Source organism: Triturus cristatus, chromosome 2_1 (genome assembly GCF_964204655.1).
Source record: "Triturus cristatus chromosome 2_1, aTriCri1.1, whole genome shotgun sequence".
In the NCBI taxonomy this organism is placed as follows: domain Eukaryota; kingdom Metazoa; phylum Chordata; class Amphibia; order Caudata; family Salamandridae; genus Triturus; species Triturus cristatus.
The window spans coordinates 506,675,147-506,691,937 of NC_140581.1; the positions used below are offsets into that span (position 1 = coordinate 506,675,147).

The following is a 16,791-nucleotide window of genomic DNA, read 5'->3' on the forward strand; positions in this document are numbered from 1 at the left end:
AGCATTCTACTTTCAATAACAAATTGCGCCAAGCAATCAACTCATCATGGCACATCCTTAACTCTGGTAATCTACAGACAGATCTTCCCAAACCGATCTTTGCATTCCGAAGGAATATGAACCTTAGAAACATCTTGGTCAAATCTATTATGCCCAATGAAAACCCTATGATCCAACGTTCCATTACGGGTTCCCGAGCTGTCCAGGGTACCCACAAGTGTGGTGGATGCCAGGCATGCCCATTTGTTAAAACCACCCCTACTTTAACATGGGGTAAAAAGACCTTCACCTTCACCGAAATGACTAATTGTAGAACGACCAACGTGATTTATTTAATCTTGTGCCCCTGTGGTAAAGGCTACGTGGGGGAGACCGGCAGAGAGATGCGTGTCCGCTTCGGCGAACACAAATCCTCTATTAATACCAAACGGTCAGGAGCTCCTCTTGTCAAACACTGGCTTGAGAAACAGCATCTGATTAAAGATCTCCAATGGCTTATTCTGGAACGCGTTAAAATACCCAGGGACAACAACACTGAAGCATATAGAAAGAAACGAAAAGTCTTTTGGGTTTTCACCCTTCGGACGTTCGATGATGGTCTTAATGAATGCCTCCCCTGGGAAAACGCGATCTACTGAGATATTTTTCGTCATCCTTGTCCAGCATCTTCATTACCATCTTTTTACAGTAGGGTGCTATTTCATCTTATTACTTGTAGTGTCTTTTTGTAACTTTAGCCAGCCATTATTCTTCACTGACTCTATCCTTCTCTTGGAGTTTCCTAACCCAGACTATCCATGGTGGTCATCAGATAATTATCTTCGTTTTATACGAACTTAATAGATGAGCTAATTTTTTTGGCATTTTTTCATCTGTCGTTGGTATTGTGATAATACCTCTTGTTCTTCTTTACTTGTCGTCTGACTTTTACCTTGTTTGTTATTGTTTTTTTATTCTCTTCTTTGTTTTTCGTTATGAGCTATTATCCATATAGCATTGCTGATTGCCCGTTCCAAGATGGCGACTGCTGCCAGTTCGTATTTTTAAATAAAGATTAGCGATTACATTTGGATTTCGCTATTGTGCAATTACCCTCCGCCTTACAAGGTGTTTTGATTATTAGCTTTGCTTTCACTAGGGCCTCTGATTTCTGTATTTATTCATTTATGGTGTTACTTAGTCATAGTTTCCACTTTAAGATGGCGGCCGTAGAAAACTAGTTTTCCGTGGTATTATAATCTACCACTTTGCTACTTCAGAACTCACGAAATTGCCATCAGGTGAGAATTATTCTGTCTCTCCCTCCTCTACTCTCATCTTACCTTTACTATTTAAGAGGTCTCTCCACTAGAGACTCGTTAGATCCGCCGTTGCTGATATCGACTAGGGGCCGCCCGTGAATCCGTCTCATACGATCCTTTTCTTCTAAAATAAATGCCAAGTAAGCTTTTCTTTAGTATATGTGATGCGCCGCATAGCGGGCTTATTTTCATCTCTTTTTCTTTATATTATCGAAGTGCTTACTTATCAGGGCCTGGCTGTTTCTTTCATAGATTACCCTGATTTAAGGCTGACCTGTGATTCCCACTAGAGTAAGACGGCTTAAATTTTTGTCAGCTATCTCTGGACCTTATCACCTGAAGTTCTTATCTTCGCCAGAACCATTATTCTGCTTTATGTAAGTTCTAGTTATACTCTATTCTTTTAACTAACAATCTAAGAAAGATTTTCTTCGGTATGCGTGATGTACCGCACTGCGGGTTTATTCTTACCTATTTTCCGCCATATTACCGTAGTGTTTATTTATCAGGGCTCCGTGTTTTTACCTTATAGATTACCCTGATTCAAGGCTTAACCGCGATTTCCACCTGAGCAAGACGGCTCCTTTCTTTGTCAGCCATATCCGATCCTGATGAGCTGAGGCTTTCATTGCTCCCTGAACTTCTATATTGTTCTATGTAAGTTCTATTGATTGGTTGTGAAGCCCCCATTTTAGGGTCCGCATGTTGTGGCGAGTTTCCATTTGCCATATCCTTCATATACCTAATCGCTATCAAAGCCCCCTGAGATTAATTCTGATACATTTTTCCTTTTTAGTCTCGGACATATACTGTCGAACTGGCCGACCACCCTGATATTGATTATCTTTCGAGTTTACCGTGGTTTCGAATTACCCAGCGCCTACCACATTTCCTGGTCTATTTGATCGTGAACTTTTTTTGACATTCAGAAGTGTGTATTGTGTTTTCATTATTCACCCTTTCTCCTAGGGTCACACGAAATGGTGTTTCTACATTCCTGTTTGTCACTCTTTCATGGTTCTAGAGTGCTTAACTTCCTTTCCCTAAACTTCTTTTTCTTTGACTATTTGTATATAATAATCGCTTCCTTTTATTGTTTTTCATCTTTCCAATTAATTTGCGTGTTAACTCTCCTTGGTGTATTGGCTCCCTTTAAATATTTTGTTATTGTGTATTTTGTATATTGTGTATAAAAGGATAACATAGATATCTCTTCCTCCACAGATTACACTTTCGAGGCACAGAAAGTTAATTCTTTTTTGTCAATCATGAATGATTGTTTATGTGTTATGATTAGTTGACTTTCTTTTGTCCTTTGAAATGCCATCAACGCCCTGAAGAAGGAAGGCTCCGAAACGTGCGTCGGCGTACCTGTTGACAGGCCAAATTGTCTACTTGTCTTTTTCTCTTTTGTGTGTATTTTTTGTATGGTCTAAACATTCATATGGTGTTTTGTTTGATTTTTTTGCACTGACTGTCATTTTTATGTTTTGTTGTTTATTTGTCTGTAAATTGTATTGCCTCGTTGATTGTAGCCTGACGAATAGCTGGCTATGAATGAATATCTTTGAAATACAAAAAATATTTTAAATCATGTATGTGTAAACAAAAAATTGATTAATAATTCTATATTTTTATAATAAAAAAATGCAAGAAAAAGCTATATAAAATTATTTTTTTTCTGATTTCTTCTGTGGTAATGGAGATGTTATCCTTTTAATAGGGGTTCATTTTCTGTATTTTGAACCATTTGATAAACACCATAAATAAAAGGGGAATCCTGGACCACATTCAAATCCTCCATAGTGGTGTTGCATATTTACAGTAAACACACTAATTGGTTTTAAAAGCGAAATCATTCAGAACATTGAGGATAGACTCAGAAATTCACAGTATTTATTCATCCATTGGTGAAGGCTTGAGTATTTGTTGAGGCGTCACTGAATGTAAAATTCAATTTTAGGAGAAGCCGGAAGTAGATTCTTTAATTGCAGAAGCCTGTTTGAATGCTGCAAATATTTTTTTCGTTATTTGTTTTTTTTATCCAACTGTGCTTCCAATGCATATAAAAACAGAACTGGGGAAGAAACAGGTTTTCGAGGAGAAGTTTGTAGTAGCTCGGTATAGCAGTGAAAAGGAGGAGGAATCGATGCTTGCTGTCTATCCGGCGATTAGACCTCAAAGTGAAGCGTCCCTTTCCTAACACTGCTTTATCTATACTGTAGCCTCCAGGTGGTGAATGGAATTGCGCGTTTTTGTATTTTATCTAAATTGTTCCTACTTGTATATATTTTGATTCTGATTGAGTCATACTATACTTACAGGTGTTCGATCATAAGGTGTTTAATATAGTTCAGACTCCAGTATTTCTCCCTTTCCGTCCCATTCTTCCCTGGTTCTCCAGAGTTTGATTTTGAAGTGCTTGTGATTACAATATAGGTAACAAGACCTTAGGGCCTGATTAAGAGTTTGGCGGTGCGGACATGACACCCCACTGCCGCCACACCTCCAAATCCATGTGCGAACCCCTGCCAGATTGCAGGCTTTTTCGTGTCTGACGGGCTAATCTTTGGGGGTTCGAGGGCGGTGCCTATCAAATAGACACCACAGTGGGAATGTCAAAGTCAGTACCTGCACTGCATGGACTGCTGCAGTCCATGCCGTGCAGGTACTGTGGTGCGTGCACACAGGGGAGCATGCCATGTGCCCCTGCTTCAGGCACCACCAGGCCTTCAGGCAGCCCCCTCTCCGCCACAGTTTTCATGGAGGAGGAACTGCCATGGAAACCGTGAAGGAGAGGAAACTCTTAATATTGTTGGTCGGACCTAGGAGGCCCAAACAAGCATATTGCGGCCTCCAGACTACCGCACCGCCACCAGGGATCTCAGATCCCTGGTGTCTGCTGCGGTTCCAGGGCATCCCAGGGCGATTGCGTGAGTCTGGCTGTCCCCAGAATGCCACTCGTAATAAGCTCCTAAGGCTTCAGAGAGGCTTGGACCTATCTGCTTCGATTCTAATCCTACCTAGGGTTGAAATAGTTTGGCCTCACTAGAGCTAAAATCAGGGACTTCTGTGCGATTTGCGGAGTACAGTGTTTTTGTTTTTTGCAATTGTAGATATCGGAAGAACAGTGGTTTCTGTAAACTGAACTCTTCACATAGTTTCAATGCAGAGATATTCCCATTTTGTAATACCCTTTAAAGCAGCTACCTGTTGAAATCCGTTCCCAAGCCTTAGCAGGGTTCTGCCTGTGTTCTTAATAGTCCATTATGTTTGTGTGAGTGATACTCTTCGGAAGTCGATGTCCACCCAGTTTTGTTTGGGGGGGAGTGAATTCTGCTGTGGGCGTTTACCACCATAGATAGGGGAAGGGGGATGTATTGCCCAGAATCCATAATTCTACTTTGTAGGCTGGTTCTCTTGCCAGTCCATAGTAGGTGTGCTGTTCTATATTGTGATACAGAATCTACAATGCCAGAAATGGAAAACGTTTATGTTAGATTTTTGAGTGAAATTAAATATAATAAAAGTTATATTTCTTTTCGAGATTGTATATATCTGAAACAATTTGTAGGTTCAATAGCTGGTGCAATATTTTTATGAACTTAATAAATACATATAGAACTTGTGATAGAAAGTGGAAATTTCAATTCAGCATTTGTAAACGCCAGTAGCTAAAGGATGTTTTGGTTTACCAATTATTAGATTTCTAGCATGTTTAGAAATAAAGAGGTCTTTTGGAAGCTTCCACTTTGGCCATCACAGAGAAGTGCTTCCTAATAGGGATCCCATTAGACTCCTTGTTTTAGTTAAATTAACTGGATTAATAGTGCAAATGTTCCTAGTCTGATGTTGACATTTCAGAAGCGTTTTACCGATTGGTTGAGTAAAGTGAATAGTGGCATATCGGAGAAATAATGGGAAAGGAACTTTGGTACCAACAGTACAGGAAGATATTTAATGTCAGTGAGGCTAATTCAGTTAAAACTGTGTTTTAAAGATACTCTGGACATCCTAGAAGATGATGTCTAAAGCTATTATAATCGGATATCTGTTAGAAAGGTGTTTGTAACTACAGACATTTGCCTACAGAGTGCCATAGAACGTTACAGTTATGGGAGTCAACGTTAAATGACCTTAAAATAATTGTAAATTATCTATTGCATGATAATAAATATGTCCAACTATATCCAATATATATACTTTAATGTTTTAACCATTTTAGTCTTGTAAATCGTGGCTTGTTAATAGCGTATTCACAATTTCATTTAATTGACTGCAAGGATTTAGACTTTTGAGGTAAATTGTTTTTTAGTTTTACCTCTTTTTTGAGTGGTAAAACTATACCCACAAACCATTCATACCACCAAAATGCTGGTTGTAATTATGCTGGTTAAAATGTGCATAAGCATGTTTTAAGCGAGTTGCACAACTGGTTTTGCCGCTGTATTTAGTGCAGGGTCTAATTGCCCTCAAAAGGTTCACTAAAGACTGCAGACAAAATCCGCATGCTGCACTTGATGTGGATTTTGCACTCTCGAGAGGAGAAAAAATACACTACTTCTTCCTTTTGAAACCTGATTAGAATTGTGCCGAGCTTTCCACTTCTCACCAGTAAGGCTGAGTCTAGACTGTATACTAAAGAATCCAAAGCAATGTGCCTTGGAAAGGGGCCTAACGTCTCAGAAGTTTACTGCTACGCAGATTTCCTCCACAAAATGATTCCAACCCAGAGGACCATGTTCTTACAGTGACATACCTATTGTATAGCCCACGTGTTTCCATTCCCTTCGATATAAGACAGTCACCTGCAAACTGTTCTTTGTTTCACAGAATCATGGAAGGAAGGGACTTTGGATTATTTTCAAAACAATAAACAGATTGAAGGGCGAGATGGAGCAGAAATTATCTGGTATCATGCGGCAAACAGCAAGTCACAGTTGAAAGATGCATTAACAGGTAATTTTAACAAACGCATATTAAACAACAGTTGTTATGTGATAACTTACTACTAGATCTATAAAATAGACTGTGACATTTGTAAGTGTTGGATTAATTAGAGTATGAATGGGGAACAGTTTTATGTTAGGGGATTTCAAGTTTTACTACACAAAATTACCAATATAGAATGTAGGATGCGTGCAGTGATCCACAAAAGATTTTAAAACGATGGCGTTTTCATCCCTATTTTATAAATGCGCAAATATAACTATTCAAAGAAGCATACACTGTCTCCTGCCTGCCTAGCATCTGTTTAAACTCAAGCATGCTAATGACATGCAGGAGCTGTCCTCTGCACCAGGGCGTAGGTGCTGTGGATGGCTCCAGCACGTCCTGGCACCAGAGACAGGAAATCTCTCTGGTGCGAGCACCAGAGGGACTTCCTTTTTTTGAATTCTATTACAGGACCGGAGGCTTCGGGGCATGCTTCTCTTTCTTTTATTTGCTACTCACAGCAGCCAATGAAAATCGTTTTGTATGCAAATAAAACTACATTTCCCATGATGCTTGTCCATACATCACATCCTGTATAGCCCTATAAGAGCCACCACATCCTGTTTCTGCTCCTCTTTCTTTGCTGCTCACGCAGGAAGTTAAGTGCTCAATATATTATATTGTGATTTATGTCTTAATTGACTGTTAAATTGACTTTGCGATCTTGCACTTATGTTTGCGCTTATATCGCGCTAGGTTCAATAATTGTGTTTGAGTATGTGCGCGATTTTGCGCTGTGAACAATTATGTCATCCTTGTTTTTCAGTGGTTGTGATTTCTGAAATAAATGTATAGGCAATGGTACTTTATCTGATAAATGTTGGGAAATTGTTTTCCCACGTTAGCTCTCGCTGGCGCTATCGTGTTTCAGCCTGCGGGCATCTTGAGAAGCCCCCGCTGGAAGCGGCAGGATCTGTGAGGCGCTCCCGCTGGGAGCAGTGCATGTGATTACTGCAGGCGGCCCCACCAGGCATTGTTTCATTCCCGCTGGCCTGCGAGCGTCTTGAGCGGCTCGCAGCAAGAGGTTATCGTTACACTGGCGGCCCGATCGGGCTTCGCTTCCCTCACTGCTGGCCTCAGAGCTCCGCGCTGCCTTCGGCGCGATTACAGTTTAAGCGGGCACGCCCTGCCATTTTTTCCTTCACTTTGTTTTCGGCATTTTGCATGAAAAGGAAGCAGGTTAGAATCCGTCCTGCGAGCTCATATTCTTTATACTATGCATAGCCAGTTTTACGGCAGCGTGCCGTGCTGAGTCACAGGCTTAATGGTTAAGGTTTTCGACTCTTACTCTCAAGGTTACGTGTTAAATTCCTGGTATTTCAATGTATTTGTTTTTCTTTAACTGAAAATATAAGCAATAGTAATTTAAACAGCATTTAGCCCACACGCTCTTTCAGGGCAAGACTCCTCTCATTGGCCAGATGTGCCCAGAGCCTGCTTACTTTCACGTTTTCATGTGTATAGTCCTATTGGGTTACTGTTTAGTACGGTTGTGTTACGTACTCTAAAGCTTTTATCAGCAATTGTGGGCACAGGCGCCATACTGCGAGGCACGCTTGAAACTCCATGCTTGGTAGATGTATTCCTCAGTGGCCTAGGAGGTAAGGCACAGGCCTTCCAAGCCAATGCTTGTGGGTTTAAGTCTCACCTGTAGGGCAACCTGATAACCTCCTTCTTACTGCGTGATAATGCTACATAGTTGCCCCGGGCACAGCATATGAGGCTCCCGCAGGAGCAAAGATGCGCGTTGGCATTACTTGGATATGCCCGGCTGGGCGCAAACAATCATGACCCCCCCCCCCTCGGGAGCGGGGATACCGCGCTGTTGCCAACAGCGTTCCTAACGAGTCGCTGTGATGTAGTGGTTGAGGTATCTGACTCTGATTCTCAAGATTATGTGTTCAACTCCTGGTGTTTTTCGATAACGTTCTTCTTTCAATAATATTTTTCCTGAAGTAAGTAAAAAATATATATATATATTTTGACAAAGTACTTTCTCTGATGGATGTCAGCAATATTTTATGTTTGCTGCGCGTCATCGCGCTTAACCGCCAAAGGCTTTCCCTAGTTGCCGAGTGCGGGATAGAGCCGATCATGCTCCGAGGTGCGTAGCCCAATTGGGCTATATATGTAGATATATTTGGACGTTTGAGTTAAGCACTTCGCACGCGTCCCCGTTTGCTCCGAGGCTTATATGGCCTCATACATTAGATGGAGCAGTTTTTCTTTTACGCCTTCCTGGCTGCAACAACAGGCTGGCCCTTGGAGTGCGCACACGCTCCTGATATCTATATATGGCTCTTACGCCCTTGTGGGCTGAAACAAATTGGACTACAGCTTTGCTGAGGAGCTAGATACATTCTTCTTCATTTTCGTGTGCATAGGGTTGGCTCCCCCTCTACTCCTCTGTGATTCTGTACTTTGCACTACAATATTGCATGTAGACACCCTTAAGCATGGCATGGGTGAAATACAAGGAGGATGTGATTTATACTGGGTGCAGAAAAGCCCCTAGAAGAACTTTGTTGACGCTCAGGATATCCCCATCCTAGAGTCGGTCACCAGGGCCTCAGAAATTACAGTCTCTAACACTGTGTAGCAAGCCTGGTTTGCCGCCTTCATTATGTTGACTGATACAAACCCCTGGGCATGGATTTTTTCCCCTTCTTTTTCCCCAACGGACATCGGTGCACACGCGCGCGTTCCACAGGGCTTCGCCCTGAAGGGTGCATTAGAAGACAATTAGGGTGCTACGACCGGATATTCCAATTACGGTGGCGGAGTCGCCGGACGTACACGCCACCCTCCTTCTTAGTTGTGAAGATCACAAAAAAGGGTTTTTTGACCAGGCAGGGTTGCCAGGACAAACACTTATGCGTGGGACCTTTAGCACCATGAGCGACGCCATCCGCGCCATCTCTCCCGAGAGACGCAAATCCTTTCCAGAGGATTTTCTTCATGATGCCAGTTCTCCACGGACTATTTAGTGATTCCTACTAGAGTTTATCAACTCCCTTTCCAATTTTTTACATATTCTCTAGTGCTTCACCATTTGGCTACATTCGGTGATTGCTCCCTTAGGGGTATAGGGCAGCCTTCAGTTCGTGTGTATCGGGATGTATATATATATTCATTTTGGTACAGACATGGGTCTTAGCCTCGCAAATTTCCTGATGTCAGATTTCCTCTCCAGCTTCCCTTCCCTTCGGGTAGGCTATGTGTAATGGCCGGTCCCGACTTAAAATCAGTGTCTTTGTATTTTGGGCTAGATCTTTCCAGGATTATCTCATTCCTTTGTCCGTCTCGGACGGTGGACTTCTGATTTGATTATAACTTGCCATAGTAATGGTGACATTGGGATCTCACAGGTCTTTGACACTTCCGACCCAACATATGACTCCTAACCCAAAGGTCATATGTTCAATTCCCGAATTTCAATATCTGAGCAATGGGAACCATCAACAAGTTAGAAGGTATGAGGTCATTTCCTAGTGGAGATAGTGAAGGACTTCGGGCCTTCTGCCTCAAGGCACCAGAGTTAGGTCATTGCAGCATACATTCCACAACAATAGCACTCTTTGTCACACTGGTACCCCAGGTAGCTCCGACATTACAGTACTTAGCAGAATGAAATTCAGTGGTTGTTGATTTCAGGGTCCTTGTCCAATAGACCTTTTAGTGTCAAGATTAATTTATCACTTTCAACTGTTTTCACCTGGAGATCGGATCCATTGGAAAACAGTTGTAGGTTCTGTCCCACGTCTGTCGGTGGAACTGATCTATGTTTCCATCAGTTCATTCCAGTTGTCGGGGAGCGGATACGAATATCACGTCAAGTAGCGGAGGCGATCTTAGCATCTCCCTTATAGAAATCCCATTCTTGGTTCGCAGTACTCCTTGAGACGGGCTACGACCTGCTCGGAGTGCTCCGTACCTCTCAATCGCCCAATGGCGATTGAGCAGTTATTCTTTATGGCATAGTGTTTTTTCCGGCACCAAGGGAACTGGCCGGGAGTCGGACGCGCTGCAGGCGTTCATTTCACAAACCTGGGTCTTTCCAATCACACAGGATACTCTTCAACATGAGAAGGCTGGGTTCGTTGGTAAGCATCCAATGGTGGTTTCTGTGGGGAATGAATCTCCCCACGTTGTGAAGGAGTTTTTCAGCAATAACATCATAGGACTTGGCGTACTGTTCGGGTCGCAACAGCCGTTTGGCCGTTTCTCAAGTCATCCTCGGATGATGGGCTAACCGGTGGTCTTGCGCCGGTATTCTGTTAGTTATTTAAAGGTACTAGGGTAACAAAACCTCCCACACCACAATTTTTCCCTTTGTGGTATGTTTCTGTAGTTATTTACTTATTTGATATACGGCCAACTACTAATCTGCTGACAGCTATTATCGTCCAACCGATGTTTCGGAACCTATCTACCTGTCGGTGTTTCTACGACGAGGAAGCCCTGGATTTCGCAGGTACAGTACCTACTCCAGAAGGCGTTCCATTTAGTATTCTTGTCGGTATTATAATTTTGTCAAGAACTGTTACAAATTGTGCTTTCCAGCTACTGCAAATTATGTGGGGTTCATTGCCCTAAGGCTTACGAATGGTTTTCACCCTGATTGGTAATCACATTACATAAGTTCTAAACATCTGTCTGCGGCTTTATAGCCAGATGGCTAAAGTCAGTTGACAAAAATCGGTATTCATACCCAAAGTTGGGGCACCTTCTGTTCGTGGTGCCATGGCATCTCAATATCGTATGATGATTTCTACTGTTCCAGACATCTTGAATTCTGCTAACTGTTTTTTTCTCAGTCTACATTTAAACAGTTTATTGTACGCTGGTGGGTGATATAGTTGTAGTTATGTTTTAATAAGCGTTAAACTAGCATAATCCGAAGCCTCCGGTCCTGTAATAGAACAAAAAATTAGCTAGCATTCGCGCCAAGAATTTTCAATTCTATTAAGGACACGGAGGCGAGGATTATCCCCCCCGGTTTTATTACAATGATTGGTAATAATTACCCACCCACATGTACTTGATATTCTGTATAAGCAGAACTTACGGGTTTTTTCCTGTCTCATTCCTTTCAGGTTCTGAAAAAGAAGATGGAGCAGAAGTACTTCTGGTTTGGAGGATATAAACTTTCCAGTTTGATTATGGTTTCTTCCACGTTGGAGGATGATTGTGGGGACTCATGTTCCTTATTTTGGACTGGTGGTGTTAATGTTATTGACTGTCAAAGTTCGAGCAAAGAAAGAGGAGCAGAAACAGGGTGCGGTGGCTCTTATAGGGCAATACAGGATGTGATGTATGGACAAGCATCATGGGAAATGTAGTTTTATTTGCATACAAAATGATTTTCATTGGCTGCTGTGAGTAGCAAATAAAAGAAAGAGAAGCATAATCCTCGCCTCCGTGTCCTTAATAGAATTGAAATTTCTTGGCGCGAATGCGAGCTAATTTTTTATTCAGTCTCTGTAGCTGAGGAAGAGCTACCCCAGCAACTTAGGCTGTTTTTTTTACTCCGAAATGAAGATCTGATGTAATTTCAGAGAAAGTGAAAGTGAAATAAGCTGATCAGCTCATTTCACTTTCACTGCATCACTGATATCTCAGCACCCCGAACACTAATGCAGACGGGAGAGGTATAAGAGGAAAGAGAAGAATCTCCCCTTTTCCATGGCACCTTTCCCTTGTGGATCCCTGCTTGGGGATTGGCACAGGAGGGCAATCCACAAGTTGGGATTCACCCACTAGACACCAAGGACTATTTGTTTGCAGGGGAGCTACCCCCTTGCAGTGGAGTAATGCTCCCCGCTTCCCTGGGCCCAAAAGTCTTTCTGCCCCCCTCAAGGGCAGATTGGAGATTGTTACCTTCAGTCTGAACCCGCGGGGCCAGAAAGCCCACTAGACACCAGGAATAGTTTTTGTGCGCAAATGGGTGGTGGTGGCCCTCACAGGCATTGGGCCTAGACCCCACCCACTCAAATAATCCCCAACAGTCTTTATGCCCCCCAGTCCCGTTGGGTTAAATAGGAGGTGTTGCAAGGCAATGTATTTGGGTGGGGAGCTGCTAATGCTCTCCCATGCCCAAAAGTCTTTCTTCCCCCCTCCCCACAAGGACATATTGGATATCTTTAACTCCAATCTGCCCCACTGGGGTGGGACAGAAAGCCCACTAGGCACCAGGGAGTTGTTTTTATTGCTACAAAGTGTGGGTTGGCCTACCCACCTATTCACACATTGAGCCTAGCTTCCATCTCCACTCCAAATTTTGGATGGTTTTAAAAAACATTTTTTTATACTTTGCATATAGGTAGCAGAGTTAGGCTACATCCCAATATCGTCCTATTTCTGTGCTGAATGACTGTACTTTTCAGGCTCGGGTCAGCTGCCACCCGGGGAAACCTACCAAAGCCAGGCATTTCTGAAAAGTAAACACCTGTGATAGTTCAAGATGGTGTGCCTTGTGTAGATGCAAACACATTTTCTTACACACAGTGCCCTGCAGATCTCAAACTCTGACTAAAATTGTGCATTTTCCTTGCATTTCTGTGACATAAACCTCTGGAAACCTTAGGGATCCATAAAATTCCTACCACCCTGTTTTCCTCCACTTGGCCTGATAAAATTGTTACCACACTTGTGTGGCTGGGCCTAGCGTCTATGATACAAAATGCCCCAAAATGCAATGTGGAGAAATTGCTAATTGGGGTATCTCCAGTATTTGGACCTGAACTTGGCGGCCACACAGGGAATCCTACCAAACCTCAGATATTTCTCAAAACTAGACATCCAGTGGAGTCAGGGTGGTGTCCCTCGCGTGGATCCCACAACATTTTTTTACCCACAAAGCTTTTTCCAATCTCAAACTTTGGCTAAAATGGTACATTTTACTTATATTTCTGTGGCTTGGCCTAGTGCCCCCGACAGCCACTAATCGAACCAGGGTCAATGAGAGTCGCACGTGAGACTCCTATCAACCAGATAGAGGACTGGTTGCCCAGGTTCTTTAGCAGCATTATTCAATGTGTGGACAATATTATTATTGCCACATTGGAGTACTGGACATAAATAATAGCCTCAGTGCTCCACGCCTAGTAAAAATGTATGATTGTAACAAGATCTTTTGATTCCTTGGAGTGTAGCATTTAGAGGATTTAATCTCACTGATATGCAAGCAATTTTTATGTCCCTGTTCTATTGGAAGCCACAAGATTATACAATTGAAGAAGCAACAAAGCAGAATAAGAACAAACCATGTACCATTGCAGGCAGATTGCCTATGAAACGATCTATCTAAGGCGGCAGAGGAATTATTTCAAGGACATTCTGGCAATTTTGAGCAATTCTGTGCCAATCGAGATCCGAACCCTCAGCTATTGCTATTCCCCAGGAAGAATGGGTGCTATATTTGGGTCAATTATACAAGGACTACCGGTCCCAAGTCAAATTAACAGGTATATTAGGATTAGTAGAGAAACTGTCTATATCACATTATTTTGCTCCCTTGGCTCTACAGATTGAAAAATGTATATCTGCTGCAAGGTATTCTGGGGCATCGGGAACGGATAAAATCCTTAAGGTAATGAAATCTAATGCGAAAGGTTAGGGAAACATCCTAAAACCCCTATTTGCATACAGTTATTGCTCTTGTATTAAACCTGCATCCTGGATAGGTAATATAATTATTCCTTTGCATAAAAAAGTCCTAAAAAAATAAGCTCCAAAATTACAGACCGATCACTCTAGTGGACTCGGTAGGTAAGATTTTTGCTACTAGTATCCATAATCATCTCTCTTACTGCGCCAATAAGGAAAATATCCTAAAGTGTGAACAATCCTGCTTTAGAAATAATAGATCTACAGTGGATAATATAGTGGTCCTTCAGACAATTCTGGGCAAATACACAAAGCTGAAAAATCAACCTATTTATGCTGGCTTTTATTGCATTTTCTACAGCTTTTGACTGGGTAGACCATCCCCTTCTTTGGGAAACACTAACATGGATGGGTTTACACACAATTGTTCTGGGACTAGTAGTGGTGCTGTATACATCAACCTTGTGTAAAGTCTTGTTTGGGGGAGCCAGTGGGCTCTGTGAGCCGATTAGAACTGAAAATGGATAAAAGCAGGGATGTATTTTAGCTCCATTTCTATTCTCTGTGTATTTAAGTGATTTACCTAATTATTTTCACTCTATCAATAACTTTCCACCAAAGCTGGGAAATTTTAGGTGCCATTCACATCTTTATTTCGACTACCTACATTTATTGGATTTGACTCCCATTGACCTGCCAAGAAATTTAAATACCCTACACAAATTTACTGAGAAACATTTTTTTTTTTTAAATCAATGTACATTAAAGGAAATTATGTTTTTTTCTGAAAAAGGAAACTTTGATATACCTCTAGAAATTGGGGGGGGAAATATCTCATCCATGAGGAAAGTTATCCTTATATTGGCAGAATTTTCTTCCAGAATCTAGACACAAAGTCACATATTGAACGCAATTGTTCGAAAGCCCTTATTCAAAATGGAGCGATAAATATATTTATAAATCTGTTGGGAAAAAACATTTGGTAAAGATTTTCTTGGCCAAAATTCCAACTTTGTTCTACGGAATAGAATGTTCTACTTATAAACATCTGGCGTTAGCACAAAAAACGTAGTGATTCCATGGGCAACGCAATGGGTATCCTACCTAGGCCTGCAAATCCACTCCACACTGTAGAAGACTGCGGAGCGTAACTATGCTACTTCGCTGTAAACTGCATGATCTGATTTACAATTTTGGAAAGGCGGGCCCAAATCTTGGCTGGGTAGGTTGGCAGCAATCAAGATGGCACTTCTGCCAAAGATACTTTATATAATGCATATCCTCCCCCTGCAGTCCCCCTCCATACCATTGGGAAGCTGCAACTTCTGATTGAAAATTACATATGTGATGGTAAGAGGGCATATATGCACAGAAATACGCCTACCTCACTGTGGCGGAGGGAGGTTTGGGCACCCCCACTTTGTTTGGTGCTATCAGACGCTCAGCTCAGGTATCTGTTGGAATGGAATAGGCCCCGCACTGAGAAGCACTGGTGCTTAATTGACCAGGCGATAGCAGGGATCCATATCTAACCAGTAGGTAGGACAACAATTAAGACCTGGGACAGAGTTCATTTAACAAAGAATCTTTCCACCCACATATCACCACAAACACCCATCTTAGGTAATCCAGACTTTCCACCTCCTATGCAGGAAACCACGTTCCTCCCTCGTCAAAAGCCCAGATCTTTTTCACCACAACGTCCTAATAGATTTTTCGCAAGTTCAGTTCAATTATGGCATCCTTTCTAAAGAACACTGATAATATGTTGCCATTAGACACTGGGTGACCCATCCTCACATACGCCCAAATGCCGGTAAGCCCCTTACGCTTTTTGAGAAGTGTCTCTTCACCCGCCACACAAACAAGGTTCTCCTCTCAGACATCTATGCATTTTTGAACGCCCCCATGGTTGCCACTAAATCTCCGGCTCAGCGGCAATGGGAATTGGAGTGCGAATGCTACTTACCCCTAAGGAATGGTCCGACATATTGCACAGGGCCTGCACATCCCCATATAGCTCCTCCGAGAATGAGACCCTACTTAAATTAACGCTCTACTGGTACTATTCCCCAGTCAGAATTGCTAAATAGAAACACAACGGAGATGACGGGTGTTGGCAACATTGCTGCCACGCAGGTACACTGACCCATATTCTTTGGCACTGCCCTAAATTACAATGATATCGGACTGATGTTCTAGCAGATATTAATGAGATGTACGAGACCGACATACCTAAGTTCCCGAGTTATGTTTAGCTAGGTCTCCCTAATGTACTGACTTGCCCATTGCGCTCAGCGGAAGGGAGAGCCATTACTCTAGCCCTTTGTGCAGCCAAGCAGGTAATTTTGTCCAAATGTGGGACTGACAAGATACCAACCTGGGTGGAGTGGCTGCATAAGCTTTGGTAACCGTGTAGTGATGACAGGATTTAGACATGAAGGTAAGTTGTCTTTATTTAGTACAACCGCTGAAAACCCACAGACAGCCCTCAGCCATGCATGCAAGCATGGTGCCGCCAGTTCCAACTGTCAAGTACCAACTGTAAAAACCACAGAGCTAGTCACGCGCCAACGGGCAGCGCAAGTCATCAAGGCATAGAATGTTCAAGTGCGAGAAGCGCGCTAGGACAGAATACTACATATCTCTTTTCCTTAATAAAAGACGAATGGGAGAGGAAAACCGGGGGGGATGGAAAAACAATAAAAAAAGGAGAGGGGGTTTACCTGAACCTGGCAGGCAGTCTAATATCTCTGCCACTTCTCCTGGGGGAAACAAGGGCTTATTAACAACATTAAGTTCATTGCATCTGGGACCCATGGGATGCATGGTGACCGCATCAGGACACTGAGATGGTGTATCGCATACCTTGTCATTGACTTTAACA

The 16,791-nt window shown here is 42.4% G+C and overlaps 1 protein-coding gene across 1 annotated transcript in view; it reads left to right on the forward strand.

Moving 5' to 3' along the window:
* Positions 1 to 16,791, forward strand: part of FAM151B (family with sequence similarity 151 member B) — a 520,233-nt gene that overhangs the window by 155,404 nt on the left and 348,038 nt on the right. The window contains exon 2 of the mRNA XM_085632400.1: positions 6,135 to 6,260. Within this exon, the coding sequence (XP_085488526.1) occupies positions 6,135 to 6,260 (126 nt within the window). The remainder of the gene's footprint in view (positions 1 to 6,134; positions 6,261 to 16,791) is intronic.